Source organism: Enhydra lutris, unplaced genomic scaffold (assembly GCF_002288905.1).
Source record: "Enhydra lutris kenyoni isolate GAN:26980312 unplaced genomic scaffold, ASM228890v2 scaffoldscaffold62, whole genome shotgun sequence".
Classification (NCBI taxonomy): Eukaryota; Metazoa; Chordata; class Mammalia; order Carnivora; family Mustelidae; genus Enhydra; species Enhydra lutris.
The window spans coordinates 7,470,116-7,497,069 of NW_019154146.1; the positions used below are offsets into that span (position 1 = coordinate 7,470,116).

A 26,954-nucleotide genomic window follows, 5' to 3' on the forward strand; every position below is an offset into this window, starting at 1 on the left:
TCTGAGAGAGGGAGAGGGTCCAAGGCCAGGAGAGGGGACCCAGGTCTGATAGAGGGTCGCAGGCCAGGAGAGGGTTCCAGGCCAGGAGAAGGGACCCAGGTCTGAGAGAAGGTCCCAGGCCAGGAGAGGGCACCCAGGTTTATGAGAGGGGACCAGGCCAGGAGAGGGGACACAGGCCCAGAGATGGAGAGGCTTTCAGGGAGCGGGAACGCTACCTCCATGTCACTTAGGGTCTCAGGTCCGAGACTTTGGAGTCCTTGATGGAGTCACAGCTTGAGCACAGCGCTGAGACTGTGGAGGGCCACACGGTGGTTAGCGGAACAGCCATAACGCCAACAGCACAGAGACGTTTCCCTTCCAGCTGTGTTCCGTAAGCGAACGCCACGGTCACCGGACCGCCTTTCTTACTGTTGAAAACCGAGCAGCGGGGTTGCTGGTGGAGGGGTGTGAGCACTGTCGTCTAAGACTGTTCTAGAAGTTTGGAGGTTTTGGAGACCACCAGGCTGCGAGGTAGACAGGTTGAAGCCTCAGATGGGGTTGAAAGGCGTTCCCCTGGGGAACCCTACCCAGTGGGGCTTCAGGTTTTCTGGATTCTTGCTAATGTGCTTCCTGGAGCCCCGGAGTCCCCGGAGGTCTAGTCCCCGAGGGAGGGTCTAGACAGGGACAGGAGGCGGCCACCTTCCCCTTTCTGCCAAGCTCCGTGCACCAGCCCATGCTGTGGCTACACGTTCTGAGGACACACTTCACGCTGGCCAAGGAGAGGCTGCCTGGACGGGACGAGGAAGACATCGGTGACCTCTTTCAGGGTCGGGGGCTGGGCCAAGTCAGGGGGAAGCTGCCAGACCCTCCTCCCAGGGGAATGCCCTGTCCCCGCGGCAGGCAACAGTTTCCGTCCCTGCAAGCTGCTGGAGCTGCTGCGGTCCAGCGACGGGCCGTGATGCCGGGTGAGCTGCTCTGGCCCTTTCCAAGGTGGCCCGTTGATTCCCGCCACTCTCAGGAGGACATGGAGCAGCAGCTTCTTGTAGTTGTCGTTCAGCGGTACCCTTGGTCTTAAATCACCTTCTAAGAAAAGGCGCCTGACTGATCCCTTTTTAAAAATAGCGCGTGACGTTGAGATCTTTCTGGACTCTGGGGAGCTTGCTTCTCAGGGGAGAAGGTTCCTCACGGGGCAGTTTCTGCCCACACACGTAACAGCCCAAGAGGAAGTAAGTTTAAATTGAAACAAGTAAAATTTTGCCAAAATTCTTGAGAATGGGGTAATATGAAATTGCTTTTAAGGGGAAAAATGATAGGATTTTCTTAAAAATGAGAAAAAAGGTCTTTAGAAGTTTTATAAGCATCTGAGGCCCCACACGGTCATTCCCAGAGGCCCTGGTTCTCCTCGGAACTGGCTTTCCTGGCCTGGGCCCGGGTACCAAAGGCTCTGGCTGTGACCTTCGCAGAACACTCCGAGTCTTTCCTCCCTGGGGAGGGGCACAGCCTGTGGACAGTTGAGAGTCCGTTTCTCACAAACTGTGGTGTGAGGTGCTGAGCCTTAGGGTTTCCGAAGCTTCTAGTATATCGGTGTATTGCTGTAGGTGAAACACATCTGCATCACTTCACTGTGGTTGCGGCTTATGGTAGGCTCCCCACAATCGCGTTTGTGGGGTCTTCCAGCATGACTGGCCCCCGGTGAGCGCTCAGTACATAGCAGCCCCTATGGTCAACAATCACCTGCTGGTGGGGGGAGTGCGGCCTGGAGGTTGACCTGGAGGCCAATTGCAATATTTCTCTTCAGATCGTTCAAGAGGCCGGATATGTCATATCTATGGCAGCGTGACAAGCCACCAAACAGAGCCACCGAAGGCAATGGGTCTTACCGCAGCTTGTGCAGTCTGGGATTCAGGCACAGCTCAGCGGTGGGTCCTGGCAAGGGTCCCTTGTGAGGTCACCCTCGAGCTGTCGGCCAGGGTGGTGGTCTCAGAAGGCTCACCGGGACGGCCACCTGCCTCCACACCCATCCCTGTGTTTGTTGCCAGAGCCCTGAGTGTGTGTATGTGTGTGTGTGTGTTTTCTGTAGAAAACACTGAGAGATGCTGTAAGATACAAAGATGGGCGTGAAAATACAGTCCTTGCCTTCAGTGACTTTATAATATCTAAGGAGAAGTGAAGAAGAGACATAAGTGCCTGTCACAGGACACAGGGGGTTGAAGGGAGCAATGACATTGGGTTGACCGTGCTCGCTTGGGGCGACACCAGCATACTTAACCACAGACCAGTCGGCCCTACGGCACCATTCTGGGGGCCCCTGTCATTCCCAGTGCCTCCCCCTTTGTTAGGTGAAGAGGGCCTGGAGGGCTGGGGGACGAGCTGGGGTCACTGTGGTAAAGGTGGAAGATTGGGGGGCAAGTTTTGGTGTTGGGGACAGCTCTGCTTACCAAACTTTGGGGAGGAAGTTCCATAGTTTCACAACTGGTGTCATGTTCTGGTGCTTAGGAGCCCATGGACTTTTGGCCTCCAGGGACACAGGAAATTTCCAGAAGGTGGTAACATTGGAACAAGTCCTTGAGGGCATGATATTAGAATCAGTGGAAGACTGAGGTGAAGGGATGATTATGAGGCACCGTACGGAGGTGGGGAGACCATAGGTGATGTGGCCCAGCTGGGCGCCATGTTCCTGGGCCACAGGGACAGGCTCCTCCCTGTCTGGGCCCGGCCAAGCATGCACATTAGCGGTCCTGCTCACCTCACTGGCCCCCGCTCAAGGTCACTGTGGGCTGGTTTCAGACTTACTGAGGGGTGTGGGCTGCTGCTATTTTGCCGAACTCTCCTGGGCTCTCAGTAAAATGACCTGCGGATACCCTAAAACCCCAGAAAAGCTCCCAGGAGCTGAAACTAGAACAGAACCCCAGCCGCTGGGGTTCCGAGTTAATTTTGCCAAGACGCTTCCGGTCCTTGACGTTAAACATGGTGCTTTCTGTGAAAGGTGACGCGTTTTCAAAAACCAGCATTTCTTCAAGTTTGATCGTGGAAGGATCACTTTTCTCCCTAAAGGTTTTTCGCAGGAAAAACGTCAACGCAGAATTGTTTAGAAAGGCTACACGAATGTGATTTCCTATAAACCTCCATCAGTTTTAACATCCTCCCAAACAGTGGGTTTCCTCTGTCTTGTTTTCGAACGCGTAAAACTTTGCAGAAAAGCAAACAGTCTGAAAGATGAAACTGTGCGTTCTGGCTCAGATATCGAGAGCAATTCTTTCTTTTCCCCTCTGCTTACTCCAGAACAGTTCTCTCCTAAGGGTGGCAGGGGAGGGACAGATGTATAGGCAAAAAACTCCAATGTCTTAGCGTCCCACAGATATGGACTTGAACCCTGGCTCCTGCATTGTGTGACCTTGGGGAGGTTATCTGACTTTTCTGAACCTCAGTTAATAATTCCCATTTTGCTGTTGTAAGGGCTTAGTGAATAGACAGGGCTTACTGAATATATGTACTTGTTTAATGACTATAATCCTAGCTCAGGTGACTTGCACAAGTAGGTGTGAAATAATGCTTAGTTTCCTTGACCCTCATGAGCTCCCCTTCCCTGAGTCCTTTCTTGCAATGAAAAAGAGGATAAGGTGCAGAAGACCGAAGAGAGAGCAAATGTTTTACTAAACGGGATTTAACCATTTAACCGCAGCTAGATTACCGCGGCGACTGACATCCCCCAGCATTCTTATGCAAAGCCAAGTGAGCTTACGCTCGTTCTGTCACCGTTCCTTCACACACTTTTGTCAAGTTCCTGTTGGCTACAGAGAGATGAGAAGTTTTTAGATGTGGAGAATAAAGATTTTATTTATTTATTTGAGAGAGAGAGAGAGCATGGGGGGCGGTGGGAGGGCAGAGGCAGAGGGAGAAGCAGACTCCCCGCTGGGCAGGGAGCCCTGATGTGGGGCTCGATCCCATCATCCTGAGCTCACAACCAGAGCAGAAGGCAGATGCTTAATGAACTGAGCCCCCCAGGCACCTCTAGATGTGGGGAAATGTCTTATGTTTACTTTTCCATCACATACACCTGTGGCTCTGGTTCCTCGGCTCCATTACGGTGGGTTTGCCTCACCCTTGATGCCAGGATCCTATGGGTGCGTGGAAACCTGGCCCCCACCCCACCCTCCGTGGCACTCGGGCACCACCCACTACCCTGAGAGTGGGCGGGGACACCACTGTGGGCCTCCAAGTCGTCACCCGCCAGGCGTGCTGGGACCTGGCGTGAGGGCGATAAGGAAGCCGAGAGAAGGGTGAGGGCGTGCGACGCCTTACAGACCCGGCAGCCAGTGCAGCTCCAGCTAAGGAAAGAGGTCAGGAGCGCAATGGAAGTGCGGCGGCGTCCTGAGCTCGTAACTGAATAGATCCCTGGAAATGCTGCCGTGCACTCTAGTTTTTAAAGTGTAGTGCTGAGTTAGACACACCAAGGTGTTTTTAATTTTTTTAAGCTTTTATTTATTTATTCGCGAGAGAGCGTGTGCAAGAAGGAGCAGAGGGAAAGGAACCATCAGACTCCCTCCCAGTGTGGGGCTCCGTCCCAGGACCGTGAGATCTCAGCCTGAGCTGAAATCAAGAGTTGGACGCTTAACTGAGCCACCCGGGCGCCCTGGTCTTTTTCATGAAGCAGGATCTTCTGGCGATGTCTTCAACAAGCCAGGGTTGGATTACACCAACGGATTGTAAATCCAGACTTGCTTAAAGCAGCAATAGCATCGGGCTTCCTCCCTACTCTCCCCACGGGCCGCAGCAGACCTTCAGAGCCTGGAACCAGCTCTGACTCTGCAGAGTCCCCAGTAACTGCTCCCTCTTTGTCACAACCCATCTGCTAACGTGCCCAGGGCGCTCCCATTTCCCTGTCTCCCTGGGCTTCCTTCCACTGCTTAGCAAACACCCGCTGGCCACAAGGTGCTGGCAGTAGCTCTGTTACCTTCTGCCCTTGCAGGGCCCTGATCTCCCAGCCCTGCCCCTGGAATTCCTTCTGCTCTGTCTCTCCCTCTGCCCAGGCCTAAGGCCACCCCGGGAAGGACTCAGGCTGGCCATTCGGAACAGAAGCTGGGAAGGGGATGCCAGGATCTGTGCTCAGGAAGGGGGAAGTGGACGTTGCCTCCTTTCTCATCTGTTTTATCAGGAGCTCTGATCGTGCTGAGCAGAGTCAAGTGTGACAAGTACCCAATGTTTAAGAGTTTCCTTTGTCCCCAGATGCCCTTTCCCCACTCCAGATCTGTATACCAGGCAAATTAAGAGGCGTTTGGGGTTTGGTCAGGGGATGGAGACTTGGGTGGGGGAAGTGGCTATCAGGGCCGGGGAGCTGGGAGGGCTCTGCTCCACCTCGATAAATGGTCCACGTTTATTCCCAGGCGGAGAGAGATGAATCCTCGGAGAGTGGTTTTGTTTCATGCTTGTCTTACGCACTTCTCCTGTGGCTGTGACTAATTGTCGCACAGCGCTCGTTTTGTTTTCTGATACTCTGGAGGTTTTTCTGGGAGCATAAGGTCCCCAGCATTTTCTTTTTTGGCATCAGAGAAGGGAGACAGACAGTGAGAGAGTGACACAAGCAGAATTAGGCCACCTGTATGTTACTCTCGTGGGCACAGATGGCGTGCGCACACACGCGTGCACGCCTGGCTCGTGATTCTGAGCTCCGGTCTTATCCCCTGCCTTTTACTGTGGTGAGGGACTCCATTTCAGAGACACACTCCAGCCCCGTCTTTTCCAGGCTTGGACCCACCTCCTTGGCCACAGACCATGTCTGTTCAACAGCTTACAGGTTTCAGGGGCAGACGTGACACAGGCATTGGTAGCTTTCTGTTTCTCTCCTCCCACTAGACTTTGAGCGTCTCAAGGCCATGAATAATCACCTTCATCTTGGCGTCCCCACCCAGCCCAGGGCCTGGCACAAAGGAGGTATTTAACAGATACTTATTGCATGGACAGAACAGTTTTGAGGTTAAAGTTCGCATATCACACATCAAAAAAGAGGCTGAACTGTTGGCTGACTGGCTAGTCCTCTGCAGTGAGGGGGCCCAGCTCATGGGGGAGAAAAATTCAAAGGGTTAAAGTGTGGATGTTTTAGTCTGCTTTCCAAGTGCCACTAAAAGACCCCATGCAGGCATTTTTATATTTAGTAGAAATCAATGACCTTGGGTGAATCCAAATGACGAACTGTGACCGTACCGATAAACCTTCAGGGGTGGCCATGTGTTCGGAAGCCAGAAGGAGGTATTTGTGCCAGCAGCGCGTTAACCAGGGACCATCCTACTGGTGAATGTTAGTCCCTAACTGTGTTTTCTGCCGTCACCCCCGGAGCAGTCAGAGGAGGCGGGAGCGTCACGGAAAGGTGGCTGAGCAGGATGCCCTACCAGCTCCAACCGTCCTACGAACTCAGCATCAACACTAAACGTTTTCATCTTAGTAGCTGGCAGGAGGCCTATTAGAGAAAAACCTTAACTAGAAAGTCCCAGTTCTGCTCATTTTTCATCACGGAGGCTGTGGAGCTGACACAAGTGAGGCGAGAGCCACATCATCTCAGGGTCAGAATTACTGGATCTCAGTGCATCCTCAGAACAGTTCTTTCTAGCACCATGTGGTCTCTGCACAGGGGTTGACCAGTTGGCTGGAGGTGTTGGAGAGGTTCATGGGGTGTCAGAGAGGTCACAGGATTTGCTGTTTCCCTGAGCAACTGGGTGGTCCCAACTGCAGTTATGGGCTGCTCAGCTAGATTGACTGGGCAGCTGTGTAAGACTGCTCTCCCCCTCTGTCTCTCACACACACACACCCTCTCTCTCTCACACACATACTCACTCTCACACACACGGTCTCTCTACACACACACGGTCTCTCTACACACATGGTCTTTCTACACACACAGTTTCACACATACACACTCCCACACACACACTATCTCACACACACTCTCTCACATAGTCTCTCTCTACACACACACAATCTCTTTCACACATACTCTCACACACACACTCTCTCCACAGTCTCTCACACACACATACTCACTCTCCCTCACACACACACTCTCTCACATAAACACTCTCACACATGCTCTATGAACACGTAGTCTCTCTCTCATACACATACACACTCTCCTACGTACTCTCGCAGTCTCTCTCTCACAAACACTCACACACAATCACTCACACACTCTCTACACATACAAGTCTCTCTCTCACACACACTCACTCTTTCTCACACAATCTCTCTCATACACACACCCCTCTCACCCACACATACTCGTTCTCTCACACAATCTCTCATACACACCCACTCCCTCTCTCACAAACACATACCACACACACACACACACACACACACACACACACATTAATGTGATATCATGTCAGTGATGCCCTTCAACTACCAGACATGGCCAGGCTCTTGCTGTTGTGGATTCCTCATAGGAAGTTGTATTTCCTATGAACATTTTTTATTTTCCAGACATGCTAATGTCTAGATGGGCTTGTGGTAAATCAAACTCTCTCAGATCTACCTTCAGAATAAATCCAGAATTTGCATTTTGGGTCTGTGGGACTAATGAAAACAAATCTTCCCAGTAAATCCTCTCAGATCTATCCTCAAAATAAATCCAGAATAAATGAAACTGATAATTGTTTTTATACATTCTTTCCTGAAGGCATTACCGTCCACACATAGAAACCTTTGCTTAGCCTGGGACGGTCATGCTATCGATGGCATATTGAGTTTCCTGGAGGAATGTAAGCATATTGGAACAGTAAGTTTCTAGTCTCTTGGTCTTAAATGAGGGAACCCTTGTGAATCTCTTGGCATACCGCCTATCAGGGAGGGCTGGAATTCCTGCAGATTACTACCATATGCTGAAGCATAGGTTAGGAAATGGGTTGAATTGAGAGGGACGTTTAGCCTCTGTGCTTACTCTGTGGTGGTAATAACAGCTATACATCGAACACCTGTTGTCAGGTCCTCAACTCAACACCTTTGTATACGTTTCCATATGTTATTAAATCTTCAAGCAACACTTTGAGGTAAGTTTTCCTTTCCTCATAATACAGCTGTGGAAAATTGAGGCCCAGGAAGGTTAAGTCTCTGGACCAAAGTCACACAGCTGGGCCATGGTAGAACCTGATCAAAATAAGGACTGATTCTAAAGCTTTCCAAATCCTGTTATCCCCGCTGAGGAAAGGAGATCAAAAGGCAAAAGTTTCATTCGAAAAGCAAAAGTTTCTACCTTAATATTTTAAAACATATCTTATAACAAATAAACATAGTCGACATCAAGGGTTAGGCCTAATGAGAACATCCCGAACTTTAAGGTTGAAAGATGTATTAATTCAACATAGAAACAGAAATATCTCCTCTGTTCCTTTTGATCATCATCAAATGGGCTATTTTGATCTAGTCTCACTTATGTTCCAGAAGCAAATGGTTGAAATGTGCTGATGTCAACTACTTCTTAAAAGGGGCATTGTTAGAGGAACACTGCAAAACATTTTGTTGATAAAAAAAAAAAAAAAACAGGAAAATCTAATAAAACAACAAAAAAATCCCTTCTGATTTGACTGCTCACCTATTGCTGCTGTTATTTTCCTGTTTACCTTTCCTGTTTCCTGTTTCCTGTTATTTTCCTGTTTCCATGTTTACCTGTAGTCGTAATCAGACTCTAGACTCGGCTTTGATTCCAGACCTTTTAAAAATTTAGTATTATATAATAAACATTTTCCCAGTGATTAAATATTCATTGGAAATAAATTTTAGTGCCTCTAAATCAAAGGTTGACAAACTTCGTAACCAGCAGGGTAGTGAATATTTTCGGCTTGGTGGGCCATATTGCCTCTGTCACAACTGTTCGACTCAGCTGTTGTGGTGTGAAAGCAGCCATGGGCAGTGGGTACGCAAGAGAGAGTGTGGTTGTGTTCCAATAAAACCTTATTTATAAAAACAGGTGGGGAAGCTGCTTTGGCTCACAGGGCACAGTAGCGGCTCTGTAATATCACATACGCTCTGTACGTACAGTCTGTCATTCAGACTGTACATAATTCGGTGAGCTCTTCTACCGTGGGGCACTTAGGTGATCTGCAGCGCTCTCTCCCCCACAGTTGAACAGCAACGGACATGTAGACTCCTGAGCTCATCTCTTTGGTGTACACATAGATCCCACATCACTGTCAAAGTTCCATTTCCTCTTAGCAGTGGGTTATCAAAGGCCAACTGCTAAGACCCACTGGGGGCTGGTGGGATTGTTCCATTAATAGGAAATACCCCCTGAGAGTGCTTTCCCCACCAGACTGCTGGGATGGACCACATGGGGCCACTCACCTTCCTAGACCCGTGGCTGCGACCTTACAGGATCTGATCCCCTTCTTGGTTATAGAACAGATCATCTTTTAGAATCCCTTCGTGTCATTGCAAAGTATTTTTGGAACGAGTTCAGGAATATGTAATTTTTGTACACAGTCCTAACCAGCCAAGGAGGTAAGTTTAGTTCACCGGTGAGGATTTTCTATCTTGTTTTCATCTCACAGGCCGAGAGTAGGGAGTTCATGGAGGCGTGGAAGCAGAGAGCCTGAGAACATCCCCGCCGACAAGAGGAGGGGGGCGAGGGAAGGCCGCCGGGGCCTCCCACGACCTGAAACCTGGCAGTGGACACACGCTGATCGGCTTTTAAATGCTCCTCTGGGCAGACTGGGGATTCCCAAGGCAGTTGTGCTCTGAGTGACAGGCACTTCCTTCTCATTTATAGCGCAAGAAAGCACCAGTCAGGATAATTAGTTCATGCTTTTAGGATTTAAATTAACTCCATGTTGAGAAGGAAAAAGCCGACTGTAGGAGAGATTTTTTACCCGTGACGTGACTGATCTCTGTCACAGGCCCTCGTCCGCTCAAGATGTGCAGAAATCCCATGGTTTGGCCATGAAGACATCTGACCCATAGCCGGGCTGTAGTCAGACGCATCCCGGGTCGGCGCAGCAGCTCCAAAGGCCTCGGCATTTCTAGCTTGTTATCTTAGGGTCACCATGTGATGTCAAAGCCGTGACACACCCCGCCACCATGTTCATGACAGAAAAAATGGCCAGGCCTCCTGGCCGTCTCTCTTTCTGTCGTGGAGCAAAGTCTTCCCAGAAGCCCCAGAACACCTGCACCGTAGCAGAGCCCTGAGCCACCTCAGGACCACTGGGTCAGAGGCCCACACTCAGCTAAGGGGCCCGGGGGACACCAGGCGGAGGTGACGTCCCTCATGGTCACACCCACAGCCTGAACATGTTGCCTTTGGAACAGAACCGAGGCTGTAAACGAAAGAGGAGGGGACAGTGGCCGTGGGGTAGGCGGCTCTCCGTGTCTGGCCCCGCGCTTTGGTGGACATGAACGTTTCTCACGGACTGTGCCCTGCGGCAGGCCTCGTGGCCTAAAGTCTCCGCTTCCCCAGCTGTCGGCTCCGTGGTTCTGGGCAAGTTACTGAATGTCTCTGAGCTTCGGTTTGATTTTCTATAAAATGGGGGGGTCTATGCCTTTGGATATCAAATGGAATAGGATTTATATACATGCATCGCCCGTGCCTGGCACTCAGGAAGCCACCCACCCAGGTACCACCAGTGAGTTCTCGGACCCGCGGGGACTGGCCTCAAGGTCCTCTGGGGGCAGGCCCCGGCTTTGACGGCTTGGTTCTCTTCGAGAGAGAACTTGCATGTTGGGTCTGTGGGACTAACAAAAACAAAACCCATCCAGACTCGGAGACACTAACAGAAAGGTGTCTTTCCCGCCGTGGGGGGAAGAGGTTTACTGTTGGGTTTGTAATGTAGAGGGAGTGAGCGGCTGTTTATGGCTTCCCCAGTCTGCACAGGTGGGTGGGGGGCTACGGCCCATCGCTCTTCACCGAGCTGCAGCTGCGTTGTGGTTGCAGACGTGACAGGCCTCCTAGGTTCAGGGCAAAACTAGACAGTTGTCACCAAGAGCACTGCTAAGCCCGCCTGACCATCCAGATCACTGCCCCTGTCACCTGTGCCATCGATCAATGACAGCCATCTCAGAAAGTATCTTGGCCAATTCCAAAATTAAGGGTGAAAAATATAGACCCCAACCCACTAGATGAAAAGTAGTTTTTCCTTTTCCTCCACCGCCCCCACCCCGCCCTGACACCCCGAATCCCTGGTCTCCTCCAGGCCAGTGCAGACCGTGAAGTCTGGCCCAGCTGGGTGGCGGCCTGCGCCGAGCAGCCGCAGGGGCCAGCCTGTGGGTGGGCCAGGTCCTTGCCTCATGAGTCAGCCTCGGGCAGTCTCAGGTGGGCGTCCCAGCCCCACTGCCAGCCTTGGAGATGAGCCAGGGAGGGGACAGGTGGAGACCCCCACCATGATCTGGGGGCCTCAGCTCAACCAGGCTCCCCCATTTTGCAGTGCCATGACCCAGAGAACCCTCCAGACCCCATTTGCTAGTCTGTGAAAGGAGAATGATGTCCGCCCTGCTGGCGGGATCCAGTGTGACCGAGGACTGAGAGCCAGAGAGAGTTTGGTGTTAAAACTGCCAGACCGGCTTGGAAAATGACCCGAGCATCTCTGAGATCCTTCAGTGTCCTTCGTTGTTCCCAACACCGCCCCGATGCCTACCCACCCCCCACGAAGACCCCCTCCTCTCCTCCCCGCTGTGCAGACTTCGCACAACCTTGGCCTCTGGTTGACAGGGGCGGAGGCTCCAGGGTCAGTGGCTTCTTGCTTCCTTGTGCTCTGGAACCATCCCGCTAGGCCTTTGGAGAGCATGTCCGCTGCTCTTTTTCTAGTAGCATCTCCATGAATCACCCTGGGCCCCCATCTCTGTTTCAGGGCTCCAAAGTCCTGGCCAAGAAGGAGCTGGCCTACGTCCCGATCATTGGCTGGATGTGGTACTTCACGGAGATGGTCTTCTGCACGCGCAAGTGGGAGCAGGACCGCAAGACCGTCTCACAGAGCTTGCTGCACCTCCGGGATTACCCCGAGAAGTACTTTGTACGTCACACCCCGAGCAGCCACGCCCCCAGCCCTGAAGCACTCCCGCGTGAGCAGCCAGAGGGGCCCCACGCCCGTCCTGCCGACCTGCCTGGCGGGCCGGCCGCGCCGTCCCATGCTACCCGGTCCGGTTCTTTGAACTAACGGGGGCAGAAACAGTCTTCAGAACACGCTTGTTGCACACGCACTCAGGATGCTCTTGTCACACTCAGAATGCAGATGCTCTTGTCCTGCTCACACACACTGGAGAGGCTCTCACCGGAGACACGCTCAGGGTGCTCTTGTCACACTCACACTCAGAGGCTCTTCTCATGCTCACGCACGCCCACGCAGGCTCACGCACACCCGCGCTCACTCCTCTACGATCCTCCACGGTCAGCTTTTGTCCCCACAGCTCCTGAAGGAGGAGGCCCAGCCTCCGGGCCCCACCCCGAGGTCGGGGGCGGCCGTAGCTGCGGGGGCCAGCCCAGCTCTGGCCATAAGGGCTCCTGTGGGACCACGTGTGACTGGGGTGGATGATGGAGGACGGAGCGTGACCCAGGGCCGCGGCGGGGACCGAGGGCTGTGCGTGACCTTTGCGCTGTTCCTTCCAGTTCCTGATTCACTGTGAGGGCACTCGGTTCACGGAGAAGAAGCACCAGATCAGCATGCAGGTGGCCCAAGCCAAGGGGCTGCCCAGCCTCAAGTACCACCTGCTGCCTCGCACCAAAGGCTTCGCCATCACCGTGAGGAGTTTGAGAAATGTAGGTAAGGAAGATCCCGGTGTCCCCTGCCCCCTGCAGCGAGGAGCCCCAACCCCAGCACCCCGGGCAGCGCTTCCCCGATGATGGTGGCCGGTAGCTAGGAGGGCAGACAGGGGACAGAGGATGGTTAGCTAGGATCCAGGCTACTGCCTGCTCGCTCACTCGCTCACTCGCTCACTCTCTCTCTCTGTCTCTCGCTCACACACTCTCTCACGGACACCGCCCCCGCCCAAGCACGCTGAGCAAACACTGCCCTCTACTGCTCAGCACCGGAACTGCAAGGCTGTGGTGACCTTGGGGAACCCCTGGGTCCGTCTTCACCGGGGCCCACACCTGGGTTCGGCCTGACCCCACACCTCGTTAGCCCAGGGTTTTGGCGTCCTTTTGCTTTGTCTGGCATTTCTTGCCCATCTCTTGGCACCAGCTGCCTCCAGCTGACGAACTCTGTGACCTTACCATCTGCGCTGGCTGACCCCGAGTCACCCTGGGTGAGAGTCAGAAAGCGGGCTCTTCCCTCTGGCCACAGCCGCTTTGCTCCTCGCTCCCCCCGGCAGCCCGCCCGCCTCCCAGAGACCCGCCCTCCTCCTCGGACCCTGCGAGGTGAGGGCGGCAGGGCGGCGGGCCTTGGGTTCGAGGCAGCTCCAAGGTCACACGGGTGTCCCCATGTCGTCCCCCACACCCCGGGCCAGGCGCCGCCTTGGCGGGAGTCCCGGGATGGTCAAGCAGCCTCTCTTTGCGCACGGTCGTCTGTCTTCGGGCCCCCAGGTCTCCTCTCCCTCAAGTGAGCCAAGGGATCTGAGTGGCGGGCGAGGGGTCTCCTGAGGCGCTGCCCGGCCCGGCGACCGCGTGCAAATCCGCCTCCTCTGGGCGCCCGAGCCCGTGGCCGTGAAGCCGCTGGGTAGCAGGGCAGGTGCACCGAGACACCCCCCGCCCCGCCCGCGGTCCACAGCCCCGCTCCACATCCCCGAGCTGACCCGGTTGTCTCCTGCCCAGACATCACCCCGCTAGTCCTCCGCACCCCCGCTAGTCCTCCGCACCCCCGCACACCCCTCGCGGCGGCTTGCGGCAATGAGGCCGCTCGCTCCCTCCGCTCGGCCTCCCAGCTGTCTGTCTGCGGAGCCCCGGATGCGCCCTCTGGATTCACCCCAAAGATAGAACCTGCCCGTCCCTGAGCTCCCCGTGGCCCCAGCAGCCCGGGCGGAGGTCGCCTGTCGCCGGTCCCTCCTCCAGCCGCTTCATCCGGCACCGCCCAGCAGGTCAGCGCTGGCTCCGCACTCCGCGGGCTGCAGGACCCTGGGCCCACCACCTCGGACGCTTGTAAGAGCTGCAAGGAGGGTTCGGTGAGGAAACAGGCGGAGGACTCAGCCTGAGGCCTGGCCTGTAACGGTCAGATGTCGGCCGTGGGTCGGAGCCCCGCTGAGCCTGCTCGCCTCGCCTTCTCACCTTGTTGGGGGTGCCCAGCTACTGGGTCTGGCTTTCCCCGTGGGCGTCGGGCCCTGGCTGAGCTTGGCCTGAGGCCACAGCAGTCCAGGCAGCGGGGCGGGCCGCGTCCCCTGCCCCGAAATAAGGACCTGCCCTCCAAGGGCACTTCGGATTCGCCCGCAAGGCAAGCTCGCCCCACAGGGCCTGGCGAGAGTGTACTGGCCAGATCTAATGAAGGAAACTGTTTATTTCCAGTGTACAGACGAGGAAGTTGGGCTTGGAGAGAATTTAAGGAACTTGTTCTGAGTGGCTCGGCTAGGACACGGAGGCTGGGGCTTGGAGGCTGGGGCTCGGGCTCGCCTCCTTCTCAAGGGCTTTGCAGGCAGGTGGATTTAGTGCTGGGCCGTTTTATCTCCCCTCTCGAGGTTGCCCCTCTGGCAAAGGAGGAAATTGTGCAAATCTAGTTGCTAGGCGGTCGTCTGGGGACCCCTGGTGGCTGCCCCCCGACCCGTCCTTGATTGACCAAGTAGGCCCCTTCCGTAGTGTACATCAGGCTCCTGTGTAAGAGCCAGTCTGGAGGGAGGAGTTGGAAACCCACTGAACCACATCAGCTCCATGTCCCCTTCTTACTCTCAGACCTGTGACCCCACAGCCACCCCGCATACAGCCTAAGTGCCTTTTCCTATAATGCCCACAGAATGTGGTGAACACAGAGGCTGCTCTCCACCAGCCCCCCTCTGTCCGTGGAGAGTGACGCCTCCCCCACCGGGAGACAGCCAGCCTCCAGTCCCAGGAGAGGAAGGGGCCTGGTCTGGCTTGCCAGGCGTTGGGGGCTACCCCCCAGCTTTCCTGCGAGCCAGCAAGGGAGACCCCCGCCTCTCCTCAGCTAGGACTAACGAGCTGGCAGTGGGCCTCCTGCAGACCCCACCAGGGGCCAGGCAGCAGGTCGAAGGAAATGGATGGTGGTTTTCTGGCTGATTTTTGAATCTTGGTTCTTCATATCCCCAACTAGACCAAGAGGACCCTGCTGTCACCCTCCCACCCGCTTTATGAATAATAACCGCACATAGGCAAAGCTCTCCGTAAAGTATCGGGCTCACAATCTATTATCACGGAGGGCCAGGCCCCGGGGGACATGCAGACTCCTGCCAGCTCAGCCGGCGTGCAAGGAAGGCTTCGTGGGTCCCCTTCTCCAGGGGAGCTGGGCTCAGGGCGGCTGAGCAGCACGTCCAAGAGAGGATCCCACAGGCACAAGGCTGACTTCATAACTCGTGCTCTTTCCACTGTCCCGTCCTGTCATCCCATCTCCATGCTGTATTTCTGTCCCCTCATGGTCATTCACGCACTCCCACCCTCCACCCACTGAATGTTTCTGGAGCCCGGGCCAGGCCCTGCGGCCCCGCGGTACACGCCAACATAACTCGTGCCGACAGGTCAGCTCACCATTGGGCAGAGGCACTGACCTCACATGTTCTTCTTTGCTTCTCAGCTCTGTTTCAGTGGACTCTGGTTCAAGTCCTTAAGATGTCTCCAGCATCTTAGTCTAATTTTGTAGCTATCTTACTTCTCTAGGGGGAGAAATTGCTTATAAAATGCTTATGCCACCATCCACTCAGACACATTCTCAGGTAGTAGGCTCTAGACTGGCCGATCTCATGTCTGACCCCGTGTAAATGTTGGTACTTGTTGGAGAATTTCTAGACGGGACACCGCAGTATTGCTTTAAGCTGTTCCGACCTCAGTAATAACTCTTTTCTCAGTTACTGAGTTATAGTGTTTTTCTGGTTACAAAAGGTGATGTGTGTTCAATGTAGGGCATTTGGACAGTATAGAAAAGCATGAAAAAGGACAGAACCCCGTCATCCCACCATCCTGAGATAACCAGTTAGCAAATCTCATTGTTGTTTTCCAGTGTGTATCTGCGAAACAAAATTGGGTTCACACGCTATATACTGCTTTGTATTTGTTTTATTTTTTTTATAGTTTCAGCTGTATATGACTGTACACTCAATTTCAGAAATAATGAAAATCCAACACTGTTGGGGGTCCTAAATGGAAAGAAATATCACGCCGATTTATATGTCAGGTAAGTTGGTTCCATTTCCTTTCCAAAACAGAGAGAGCCCATCAAAGTAATTAAATCACAGACGGTCTACAGAGCTCTTTCCAGGGAAGTCTGTTTAGTATTTTCTTGCCTGTAATCTGTCATGAAGTGAACTTTACAGACTATATTTATATTAGGAACTCAAGACACACAGCACTCATGTCAGTAATCGGGGAAGCCTCTAATTTCTGATTCTCTCGGACCAATTCATACTCATCATAGAGCTCAGGTTGGACAGACAGAAGACAGCATTTTATAGTTATTTTGAGACTGAGTATGAAGAGATTATTATACTGACCCTTCTTCTTGGAGGATGTGTCTGCGATATACAGGTATACACAGACAAGAACATGTATAATTTATAGGGAGGTCTAGGAACAAATGGAGAGCGTTTCAGCGGTATCTTACTTCTGTGTTGTATCTCAAGCTATTATTGAAAAGACTTCCCACGGTATCAGACACACCCGTTCTCTTGGCCCGTTGCATCGCTTACAGAACGGGCGTCACCCTGGGCTTCGGCAATGCCATCCAGACGAGTGGGAAACGATTGGAAGATGCTGCCATCCGCCAAACGCAGCAGGGACTTGAGCATAAAACCCAGCGCGACGGGGCTGAGGGACGGTACTGGTTTCCTGTGCACTAGGTTGTCTTCCCAGAAGGCTAACAAAGATGATCTGACATGGCTGCTCTTGGGGAACCAGCCAAGTGTTCTAGAACATTCTGATTACTTTTTCAAAAGGCTTCACAGATACTAAAGTACAACACAGGACGATGTAAATTCAGGGGCTGATCGTCACCCTGGGGCTGCAGGAAAGGCTCAGCCCTTCCAGGAGAGATGTTTCGGTGGACTGACAGCTTGAATCAAACAGCTTTCTAGCCGGAGAGGACCCCGGTTCCCCCTTTCGAATTATCCCTGTTTCCTAAAGCTGCAGTCGACAGTCTACCTTACTCTGCAGTTGAAGGCACGTGAGGGCGGGAAAACCAGCCTTCCCGAGGGAGGCCTTCTCCCAGAGGTAGAGGAGGCTTTGCCCCCTGAGCACTCAGACACCCGGCAGGAGCTCTACTCAGTGGCCAGCTGGGCCCCAGGTATTTGGGGGAAGCCTGGAGCATGGGAGATTATCATACCCATGGGGCCGCCTCTCTGGTAACTTCTTCCCCGGAGTACATACAGGAATGGGGTGTGAAGAGCCAAAACCACACCATGGGGGCCACGGAAGCCGGTGCCCTCACAGCCGGGAGGGAGGACTGTGCGGCTCCCCACGCTTCTCCTCGCAGTGCAGGTTCCCCTGCATAGCTCTACAGGCTTTCTCGTGCTTTGCCTCAATGCAAAGCATTAAAACAGGAAGGGCAGGAATGTCAAGGAAGTTCTTGAAAAGAGCAAAAGTGCCGTAAACACCTACCATCCAAATAAAGGGTAGGCAGGCTCCCTATCCTTTTTCAAGAAACACAGTTAGAGATCTGGTTTCCCCAGTGAGCCAAAAAGAGCAAAGGGGTTGGGCGTTTGTGGGGGGACCTGTGGAAGTTGACGGGGTAATATTTCATCATATGAAAACTTAGCCCCATACGATACCGTGTCTGTTATAAGATGGAATCCCACATTCCCTCCAAAGGCCGTGGTGTGATGGATAGGTTCTAGAAATGGACCTTGTTGCTAAGGTAGTCCCGAGCCAGAGACGGGCATGAAGCCGGCCCTGGCAGTCACGGGGGACACAGGATTTCCTGCACACAGCATCAGGGTGAATAAAAAGGCCTAGAGCTCATGAAAGCCAGCACCCCGCGGGCAGACACACAGAACGAGATCTGCAACAGGGGACCAGGAAACATGGTCCAGTGACTCCCCCTTGCTCAGAGGGGCTGTTGGCAAGTGGCTGGGTCCCCAGCCCCAGAGCCACCCTCACACTCCCCCTCTGGTGAGCAGAAAGCAAAGGTGAGCAAAGGGGCAGGCTGACCCCCTTCAGGGACCTGCACTGCACCTGGGGCTGGAGCTCCCCACCATGGGTATGGATTTCCCCGTCTGCCGCCTGAATTGCCCCCCGTCCCCCCACGTGACCTAGGCTCCTGAAACAGAGCCCAGAGACGTCAAGTATTGTTGGTGGTGGGTTTTTTTAAGATTTTATTTATTTATTTGACAGATCACAAGTAGGCAGAGAGACAGGCAGAGAGAGAGGAGGAAGCAGGCTCCCCACGGAGCAGAGAACCCGATGCGGGGCTTGATCCCAGGACCCTGGGATCATGACCTGAGCCGAAGGCAGAGGCTTTAACCCACTGAGCCCCCCAGGCGCCCCCCAAGTATTGTTATTTTGAAGCCATGGCTGGGGTGTTTGGCACCAGTCTCCTCCCTGCTAGCTGTTCTCTGCTTTGCAGGCGGATCCCTCTAGAAGAAGTCCCAGAAGACGAGGACGAGTGTTCAGCCTGGCTCCACAAGCTCTACCAGGAGAAGGTCAGTGCAGCGAGGTTGTGGGGGGTGGCTCTGCGGGATCCAAGCACCTGTTTCAAGGTGGGTGCACCATGCGGGCCTCTGGGAACTGGTAGTGGCGACGAGCCTTTCTCCATCCGTGTGAGACCCCACACTCTGGTTAGTTACCGCCCTGGGGCTGACACTCCGCTTGGCAAGGGGGTAAATGAATAGAGCAAAATGGGTTTAAGGGGGCTTCACGGCAGGAAAGGAGGGTGTAGTGGACAGAAAAGGAAGTGAGGCCCCCCAGCAGCCCGTATCTACTTAGGAAAAGTAGCCTCTGGTTCTTGGGGTCTGGAGGGTTCTTTTCAGGAAACGTGTATGATCCCGATGGCTGCCGGGCCTACAAGGTGGCTGTCTGTAGGGTCTCAGACCCCCCCACCCACCCCAGGTGAGATGGAGGGTCTCAAAACCGCCCGCACAGGCAAGACGGAGGCTTGCAAGACTCCGCCTCGGCTGGGGTCAGTCCCCACCCCACCTTCTTTCCTTCCTCTGAGCAGGGCCCTACCTCCACTGGCTCCTCTCCTCAGAGGCATGGGCAGGGGCAGGGGCAGAAGGGGTCACATGCTTATGGCCCTCACTGCTTCGTCTCAGGAAGGAGAAAAGGTCAGCATCCAGCGAGTGAGGAAGGCATTTTTATGACCGCATCTTGCTGCCCACAGAGACTTATTTCTGATTCATCCTATGTTTTGAGGCCAAACCGGCCTCGAATCGAGCACGTTGAGCGGGATGTGGATTTCCTGTTGCCGAATTCCATCGGTACGGACGGGGGGTCTGCCTCTCCCCACTCCCCTAGAGGAGATGGTCACTAGAGCTCTACGGGCGTCTGCTCCAATCGGAGAAGCATTTTAATCCGTCCTTTGAGAACGTGTCTTGGCCCCAGAGGCTTCCAGATGACCCCCATCAGACGAAGTAGAGACTTCCCACAAATGTGCTCGGTTTGGGGGATCAAGACCCTGACACTCTCGCAGCAGGAGGTGGCTCCCGTGCTCCCGAGGAGGTGATTTTCCGACGGTTCCGGTAAAAGCCCATTCAAATAACTGGCCCTTTGGGGGCGTTTTCTGGACGGGTTGCAGGGACAGGCATCCAGTCTCCTCTTCTACAAGTACACGGGGACCGGCCCGTCTGTCACCGAGCGGGGACCATGCAGGTCCCTCAGCCTCACAGGTTCACCCCGTAAGTCTGAGGGGCCTAGAAATGCGTATTCCTAGGAGGCCGCCTCTGACCCGTGGCCTGCAGGCTTGGAAACGGACGGCGGCTGCTTTTAAACCAGGTTCCCAGTTAGGAAGCTTCTGTGCTGCCGCAGGCCGGGGCCTGGTGGAAACACGCAAACGACATATATTTTCTTCTGGTTTCACGCACGAGGCGGCATTTTCCCTTGTGCTGTTCTCTGGTTTAATCGTCTGGACGGCATACGACACGTCGCACTATTAGCAAGCAGAAAATTGCACTAAGGCCTCAGAAAGGAAAGCCTGCGTAAAGAAGCACATGAACAATCTGACAAACGCGGGCCTCAAACCCACCAAAGCAAAGCAAAGCAGGTTTTTCTCCGTGGGCCAGTTCCCTGCTGGGTTCAGGCAGGAGAGTGTGACCGTCGTGTGACCCGAACCACTCGGGCGTTCAGCAAAGAGGCACTTCTCCTTCCTGATAAAGTCTCTCCAGAGGTTTCCCTCTAAACTATGTATGCACTAAAATGATAGGGTTCAGTTTGGAAGGGCTTCCCGAAACGACCATCTGGGGCAGAGCCCTTATGCTAGTGAGAGGGAAACTGAGGCCCAGAGAATGACGTGGGTTGCCCACCTTGCAGCTAAAGCCAGGTGCCGGAGAACAGGCCCTGTCTCGCTTCTGAGGGCTGTGTCTGTGAGCGACCTGGGAGGCTGGCCTTTTCCCCGGAGGGACCACCCCTGAGCAGTTCCCGGGAAGGGGCAGCGGTGCCTCCAAGAGGAACTGTGGACAGACGGGAAGAAACTCCAGCATCCTGGGGCAGCCCTGTCCCCTCAGGAGCCTCGATGGGCCTGGGGCTTTACGTACCGGAAATCCCAGGGCCCCATCGCGCTTGCCAAAGTAGAGTTCTGTGTTGGGCGTCATCTTTCAGACGCATGGCATGGGAAGACAGTTCTGCTGACGTTGAGCCGGGGACCTCAAGGCACCGATTCTCCGGTGTTGCTTTCAGGGACAACGGTCAGCCAGCTGCAAGAGGGGTGCCGGCCCCCCAACAGGGACGTGGCAGCGTTTCATTCTGTTCAGGCAGGGACATAAAAAGATCCACTATCGGCCACGGCCATTTTGACAGTCTCAAATAGGAAGGGCATCAGCTCCGACGACCGGGCCAACCTTATAGAACAAACATAGCGTCTGGAAAAGACACAACGTTGATGACTTGTCAGCACCCGGGACGGCTGCTGCCTGTCAGTGTGGGAAACCATCCATGTCCTCGTGTGATCCCTTGGGGACAACGGCGGTGCCCCCGTCACTTTTTCCCAGAACCATCACGGTTACCCCATCACGTGGTTTGAACCAAGTCTGAATTTCATCCCTGATTCAAGTTACGTACTTACCCTCTGGCGGGCAGTCTGAAGTCTGCCGAAGGGATGGGGAATTCGCCGTTAATGGTACCCACGGAAAACCTGGTGAAGGAAGCAGTGGCCGAGCTGTCTTGTGGGTGTGTGGGGCCCACGGGGGCCACGGTTGGGTGCTGCTCTGCGTGGGGTGCCACAGCCAGCAGGAATTCTTCAAGCACAAGAACGAAGTGTTTTCCAAGCTCGCAATGGCTTTCGCACAATACCAAGGACATTTCCTTCTCACCACTCCAGAGGCCAGGCGATCAGGGGCCTGAAGGGGGGCCCCCACTGGGGCTGCTGTGGTGGACGGGGCAAGGGGGCTCCCTGAGGTCCCCGTGACAAGGGCACGACCCCCAATAATGAGGGCCCCGTCCTGGCGAGAGGCCCCGCCCCCAAGCCCAGCCCACGGGAGATTAGGCTTCCACGTGGAGAATCTGGGAGTCCAAAGCGGCCCTGTCACCGAGTTATCGGGCTCCTGTGGCCCCAGCCTGGCATGAGAAAAATCACCCCAGTTCATGGCAAGGAGGTAAAAACGGGAGGCCTCGACAGAGTTAGGGCCCTCGCTCTGGGCCTCGGACAAGTCACTGTCGCTTCCCCTGAGGTTGTCTGCTTCGGCCACAGGCTCTGGGACTCATTTTAATAATGACCCTCAGTGGAGAAAAAAGCGTCTTTCTCAGTACCTGCTGACTGGGGAAAGGAGAAGTATGGTGCATTTTCGAGATCGCTCTCAGGCTGTTAAAGGGAGTTCGGCACCTCGGGTGTAAGTTCCAGACAGACGGAAGCTCCTTTTCCAGGAAACTCAACTCTGGGGACAGCTGGGACATCAGCAGGCTCCGACGGGGCCCCGCGTGACGCAGAGACGGGTCTTGCTCCGCACGCACGCCGCCAGCCCCCACGATGCTGTCAGGGTATTTCAGTCCGTTGCCTTATTTAGAAGCGGGCAGACTCCCCGTGGCTGCCAGCTGCTGGCCCTCGTGTCCACACGGTGCCCGGGGATGAGTCCCTCTGCCCCCATTGCCTGCCGCCCGGCCCCGTAGTGTCCCTCTTTCCCACAGTCGCCAAGCAGCGCCTGGGGTCTCCCGAGAGCAGCTGGACGGTGCTCGCTACATAGGCCCGGCCTTGGGGGCCCCTGGTGTGCCCCGTGCCTGCCTGAGAGGTCACACACACACACACACACACACTTGGGGACCTGTGGTCCCCTCATCCGTGGGCTGTTAGCTGCGGCCACGGACGGTCCAGCTGTTAGGTCACAGGCAGCCTCGGGGCGCCAAGACCCCACCCGTCACTCCTCCATCGCGTCACCGGAAGGGGGCCACATTCACACGCCCTCGGTCACAGTACTTTGTTAGCTCCGCCGTGTCCGTGCTTGGCTCTTTCCGCACCTTGAGGAATGAAACCTCGCACGTGGTCATCACAGGCGCGGGCGTCCCCGGAGCCCACCACCAAGGCGGCTCCGGTGTTCCGCCTCAGGTCAGGCACCAGAGGAGACAGGACGGGGGTCTCGGCGGTACTGCACAGAGCCGCTGGGCAGGCCGTGCTGTCGTGGCTTAGGTGCAAGAGGTGAGCCCGTGGCTCTGCCCGAGGCTCCGGGTTCTAGCGTGTTCTGGGCGTTCAGCGAAGGCAGGCTCCGTGTCTCCATTCGTTCTCCACCGGCCGTTGCGGGTGCAGGCCGTACTGCATCTGGGCGACCAGAGCTGGGCCTCAGAGGCCGGCCACCCGGCCGGAGGCAGGTGAGCACCGAGGAGCGGATCAGGACGGAACTGGGCTGGCCTGGCACCGAAGCTCAAGCTGCCACGCCTGGGCTAGTGACCGGGCCGTGTCACTGTGGGGAGGGGACAGCCAAGTTCGGTATTGGGAAGGCACATCAGGCGCCTGTGATGGAGCCCCCGGTTCTGCTCAGCTCACATTGCCTCCCCCCGCCCCAGTGCCTCGGGAAGGGCCTGCACGAACACGGGGTCATGCATGAGCAAAGTGCCTCAGGGTCGCCTCTCTGTCCGCAGGATGCCTTCCAGGAGGAGTACCACAGGACGGGCACCTTCCCGGAGACAGCCATGGTGCCCCCCCGGCGGCCCTGGACGCTCCTCAACTGGTTGTTCTGGGCCTCCCTCCTGCTCTACCCCTTCTTCCGGTTCCTCGTCAACATGGTCAGCAGCGGGTCCTCCCTCACCCTGGCCAGCTTCGTCCTCGTCTTCTTTGTGGGTGAGTAGAGAGCAGGAGGCCCGCGCCAGCCATGCTGCCGGGAGGAGCATCTGATGGGGGGACAGCTGGAGGCAGAACCTGGGGTAAACTCCCCCTAGCCGTCGCAGCCCTCGGAACAGAAGGCACAGCCTGCAGGCGCACCGGGAAGACTAGCCTGCAGGCCTCACAGTCAAACACACCCAGAGCCCCTCCCCGAACGTGAGCTCTGCGGACAGCTACTCACCATCCTCATCCCTCCCTCCTCCCCAGGAAAACCTTCCTGGAGCCCAGCAGCAACGGGCAAAGGCCCCTGGCCATTCAGAGCAGGTCCCGGCCCCTCTGGGGAAGAGCATGTGCTTCTAGAAGTTGGCTGCCACACGCAACATTGAATAGAGCGGCCTGGGAGCACTTTTGCATGAACCCATACTGGCTTCATTGGCCAGGGGGCTTCAGAGTCCTCTGATTTCTTCATAGCCCCAGGGTTCCCTGCACGCTGTCGCTGGTCTTTGAGGTGTGGCAGCCAGAGGCAAACTTGGTAGGACCCCCTGGGAGAGGCAGCCCTTTTCACCGCCAGCCCCGCTGGAACGTCCCATCTCAGTCATTTATGCGTTCTGAAATGTGTGATACGTGCTTGGTGCCGGGCTCCTCAGGGGGCTCGGACGTGCTCCCTGCCCTGAAGGAGCTCACCAAGTCTGCCATCTCGGACTGCAGTGTGGGACCGCGGCCCTGCTGTCCAGCTTCCTGGTGGCTCCGCTGGGCACTCATGAGGGTCTTTCGTGCTCTCTGTTTGGGCCGATCCCACCTGAAGGCAGGGACTTTTCCCCGTTCACTGCTCTGATTCTTATCCCGAGAGCAGAGCCGGGCACTAAGGAGATGCCCGGGCTCTTGCGCTCTCCATGCTCCTGGTCGGTCACTTAGCTTCGCTGCAGGGTGTTTTGTAAGTTCCTGCCCTGCGTTGGCAAAAGAATCCTCTTTGTCTTGGAGGCCAGCGGGGCAGAGGAATTCGGTAAGCTGCGGTGGAGGCTTAGCATCCTTGATGCATGGAGGGATTAACCCGGCACCGTGCTCCAGGAGAACTACAGTGGGATCATGCAGGGCCCCAAATTAGCCGGCGAGATCTCAGCTGCTGCTTGGGGTCTGCAGACAGCTGGCATCTCAGCATTCTTCCCGCAGATCACTCTGGGGTCCCCCATGGGCTCCTCCTAACCCCTGTGCTTCCCATTTCTTCCCATTTCTGCAGCTTCTATGGGAGTTCGATGGATGATTGGTGTGACCGAAATCGACAAGGGCTCTGCCTACGGCAACATCGACAGCAAGCAGAAACGGAGCGACTGACCCCAGACACATTAGCGCCCAGAGGGGCCCTTGGGGACTGGTGGACGCTGCCAGCCATCCTTAGTGGGACCCGGGGACGAAGCGGGGTGAGCCCCTGCTGGGAAGGCAGGGCGTTTTGTCTCGATGCCAGATGGGGAGGAAGATGTTCTTAAATCTTTTGTCCCCCCATAATGCTTTAGTGGGTTTTGATTTTCTTTTCGTGTGAGCGTGTGTGTGTGTGTTTGTGTGAGTGTATGCGAGTGAGTGTAAGGGAGAGGACACATATAAGTGAGAATGGTGTGCGGCTGAGTGTGAGCCTTATTCTATCATCATTCGGAGGGGATCTGAGGCACAGGGGGAGGGCAGGGACGGGGAACGGAGGGTTCCCCTTCATTCTTCGGTGCTGAGTTTTCTGTACTGGATTGCAAAAGAGTGGAAGGCGCTTTAGGTAAGATGACTAAATTATGCCTCCAAAAAACCATTAAAGTGTTTGGCTCCCTGTGCTATGTGTTTCCACAGACTGCTCCGTGCCTACACTCCACCCTCTGCCGTGGTTCTGGGGTTCCAGACGGCAATGACCCAACAGCACTGCCTGGGGGGTAGCAGGATGGACTCAGCACGCAGGGGGCAGCTGGAGGGGGCCCTCCTGGCCGCTGACACAGGTGCAGGCACGGGGCAGGGAGGTGGTTGAAGGGGACGGCAGGTGCTGGGGGACGAGCTGAGCACATCTGGGGGACACAGTGAGAGGCCGTAAGGCAGCCTTGGGTTTTCCGATCTGCCTGCAACGGAGTCTCCCCGGCCCGCATCTTGAGGAGGTGGCCGATTCTGAAGAAGCTGAGCGGAAAAACAGAGCAGGGGCCTCTGGCAGCCGTTAGAGAAACGACCTCACGTGTGCAGCTCATCTCAGTCAGCAGGCAGAGACCAGTCCAGGAGCACTTTTTGCAAACACCGTGCAGGAGCCAAGGGTCGACCACAGCAAACACCGGGGTACGCGGCTCCCCTGGGCGTCTGCTTTTCTTCCGGAAGCCCAGACTCTCACACCACGAGGGAGGGCTGCCCCTTGACACGCCAGGCGTTCTCTGGAGTCACAGCCACACGCACGACCTCCGTGAAGTGCTGCCAGTCCTCATAGGCCACGTGCACAACGTGCGAGACTCGCAGTGACGTCTCCGGCGAAGAGCATTTAGCCATGGGACACTCTGTCCTCCCAGGCCAACGCGCTGATGGTGCTCACAAAGGTGGGGATTTCGGAGCACGAGGTATGCAGAAGGCTCTCCCCCGTGCACAGCCGCACGCGGCTGCAACAGAGCTCTTGCTGCGCAGATAGAGGAAGGGAGAGACGGTTCCACCCAAAAGGTGGGCATAAGCTCTTCCGAATCCTGTTTTTCACGGTTTACTCCTTTACTCACCAAGTGTTTACCAAGCACAACAGAACTAGGTGAGCCAAGGAGAGCGCCCAAGAGAAGCACCCTTGTTGTCAGGAACTGCAGAAACGGAGAGAGAAATGGATTCTGGCTGAGAGTCTCCCTTCGGAAGGGAGTTCCGGTGAGGCCAGAGCCCGAGCTGACATTTGCAAGCCCCCTCGAGAGCAGGGCTGATGAGCCCCTGCATTTGCTCACCCTGCGTCAGGCCGTGGGCGCAGCTCAGGCGTCTGTATTCATGTCCCCATGTGCCCACCTGCACCCGGAGGTGGGGGCCGCTCTACGCGGGGCTCCACGCTCCACAGCAGAGCTGAGTAAGGCGGTCAGGGGTCAGTCCTGCCCGCAGCTGTGCGAGCCCCCCTCCTGGCACTCGACCTTGGGTGAGCCATCCCACCTTGAGTCCCAGTTTCCCCATTTGCAAAGTGAGGGTGATCATACCTGCCTCCTGGGTTGTTTCAAGAGTAAAAACGAGGCCATATATGTGAATACACGTTAAGAATCCGAAAGCACTAAACACAGAAGGAAGGAGACATTAGAAAGCTGCCTCCGTGTTGCTACTTTGCAAAATGCTCAGAAACGACCCTGTGGTGTCCAAAAACATGTCCTTCTTCTGTCCTTGCCCCATGAATAGAGTGATTGAGTGCTAGTAACATATACTGCCTTCGCCCTAGAACAGAACACGCGAGCAGAGGCAGGCCGCTGACCAGCGCTGTGGGGCCGGGTCCGAGGAAGGCAGGCAAAATACTGCCCTGGGAAAGAACTCCTCTGCACTCCTTTTCACCCGGGCCTC

At 55.3% G+C, this 26,954-nt stretch overlaps 1 protein-coding gene across 3 annotated transcripts in view; it reads left to right on the forward strand.

Annotated features, from left to right (window-relative positions):
- The window catches only part of LOC111158652 (1-acylglycerol-3-phosphate O-acyltransferase 4), a 117,120-nt gene extending 91,689 nt beyond the window's left edge, over nt 1-25,431 (forward strand). For all 3 annotated transcript variants that reach the window (XM_022520838.1, XM_022520839.1, XM_022520840.1), the window contains 6 exons: nt 11,805-11,966; nt 12,560-12,713; nt 16,115-16,217; nt 18,600-18,675; nt 23,252-23,450; nt 24,670-25,431. In XM_022520838.1, the coding sequence (XP_022376546.1) occupies nt 11,805-11,966; nt 12,560-12,713; nt 16,115-16,217; nt 18,600-18,675; nt 23,252-23,450; nt 24,670-24,764 (789 nt within the window). In that variant the 3' untranslated portion in view covers nt 24,765-25,431. The remainder of the gene's footprint in view (nt 1-11,804; nt 11,967-12,559; nt 12,714-16,114; nt 16,218-18,599; nt 18,676-23,251; nt 23,451-24,669) is intronic.
- The last annotated feature ends 1,523 nt before the right edge of the window (nt 25,432-26,954 follow it).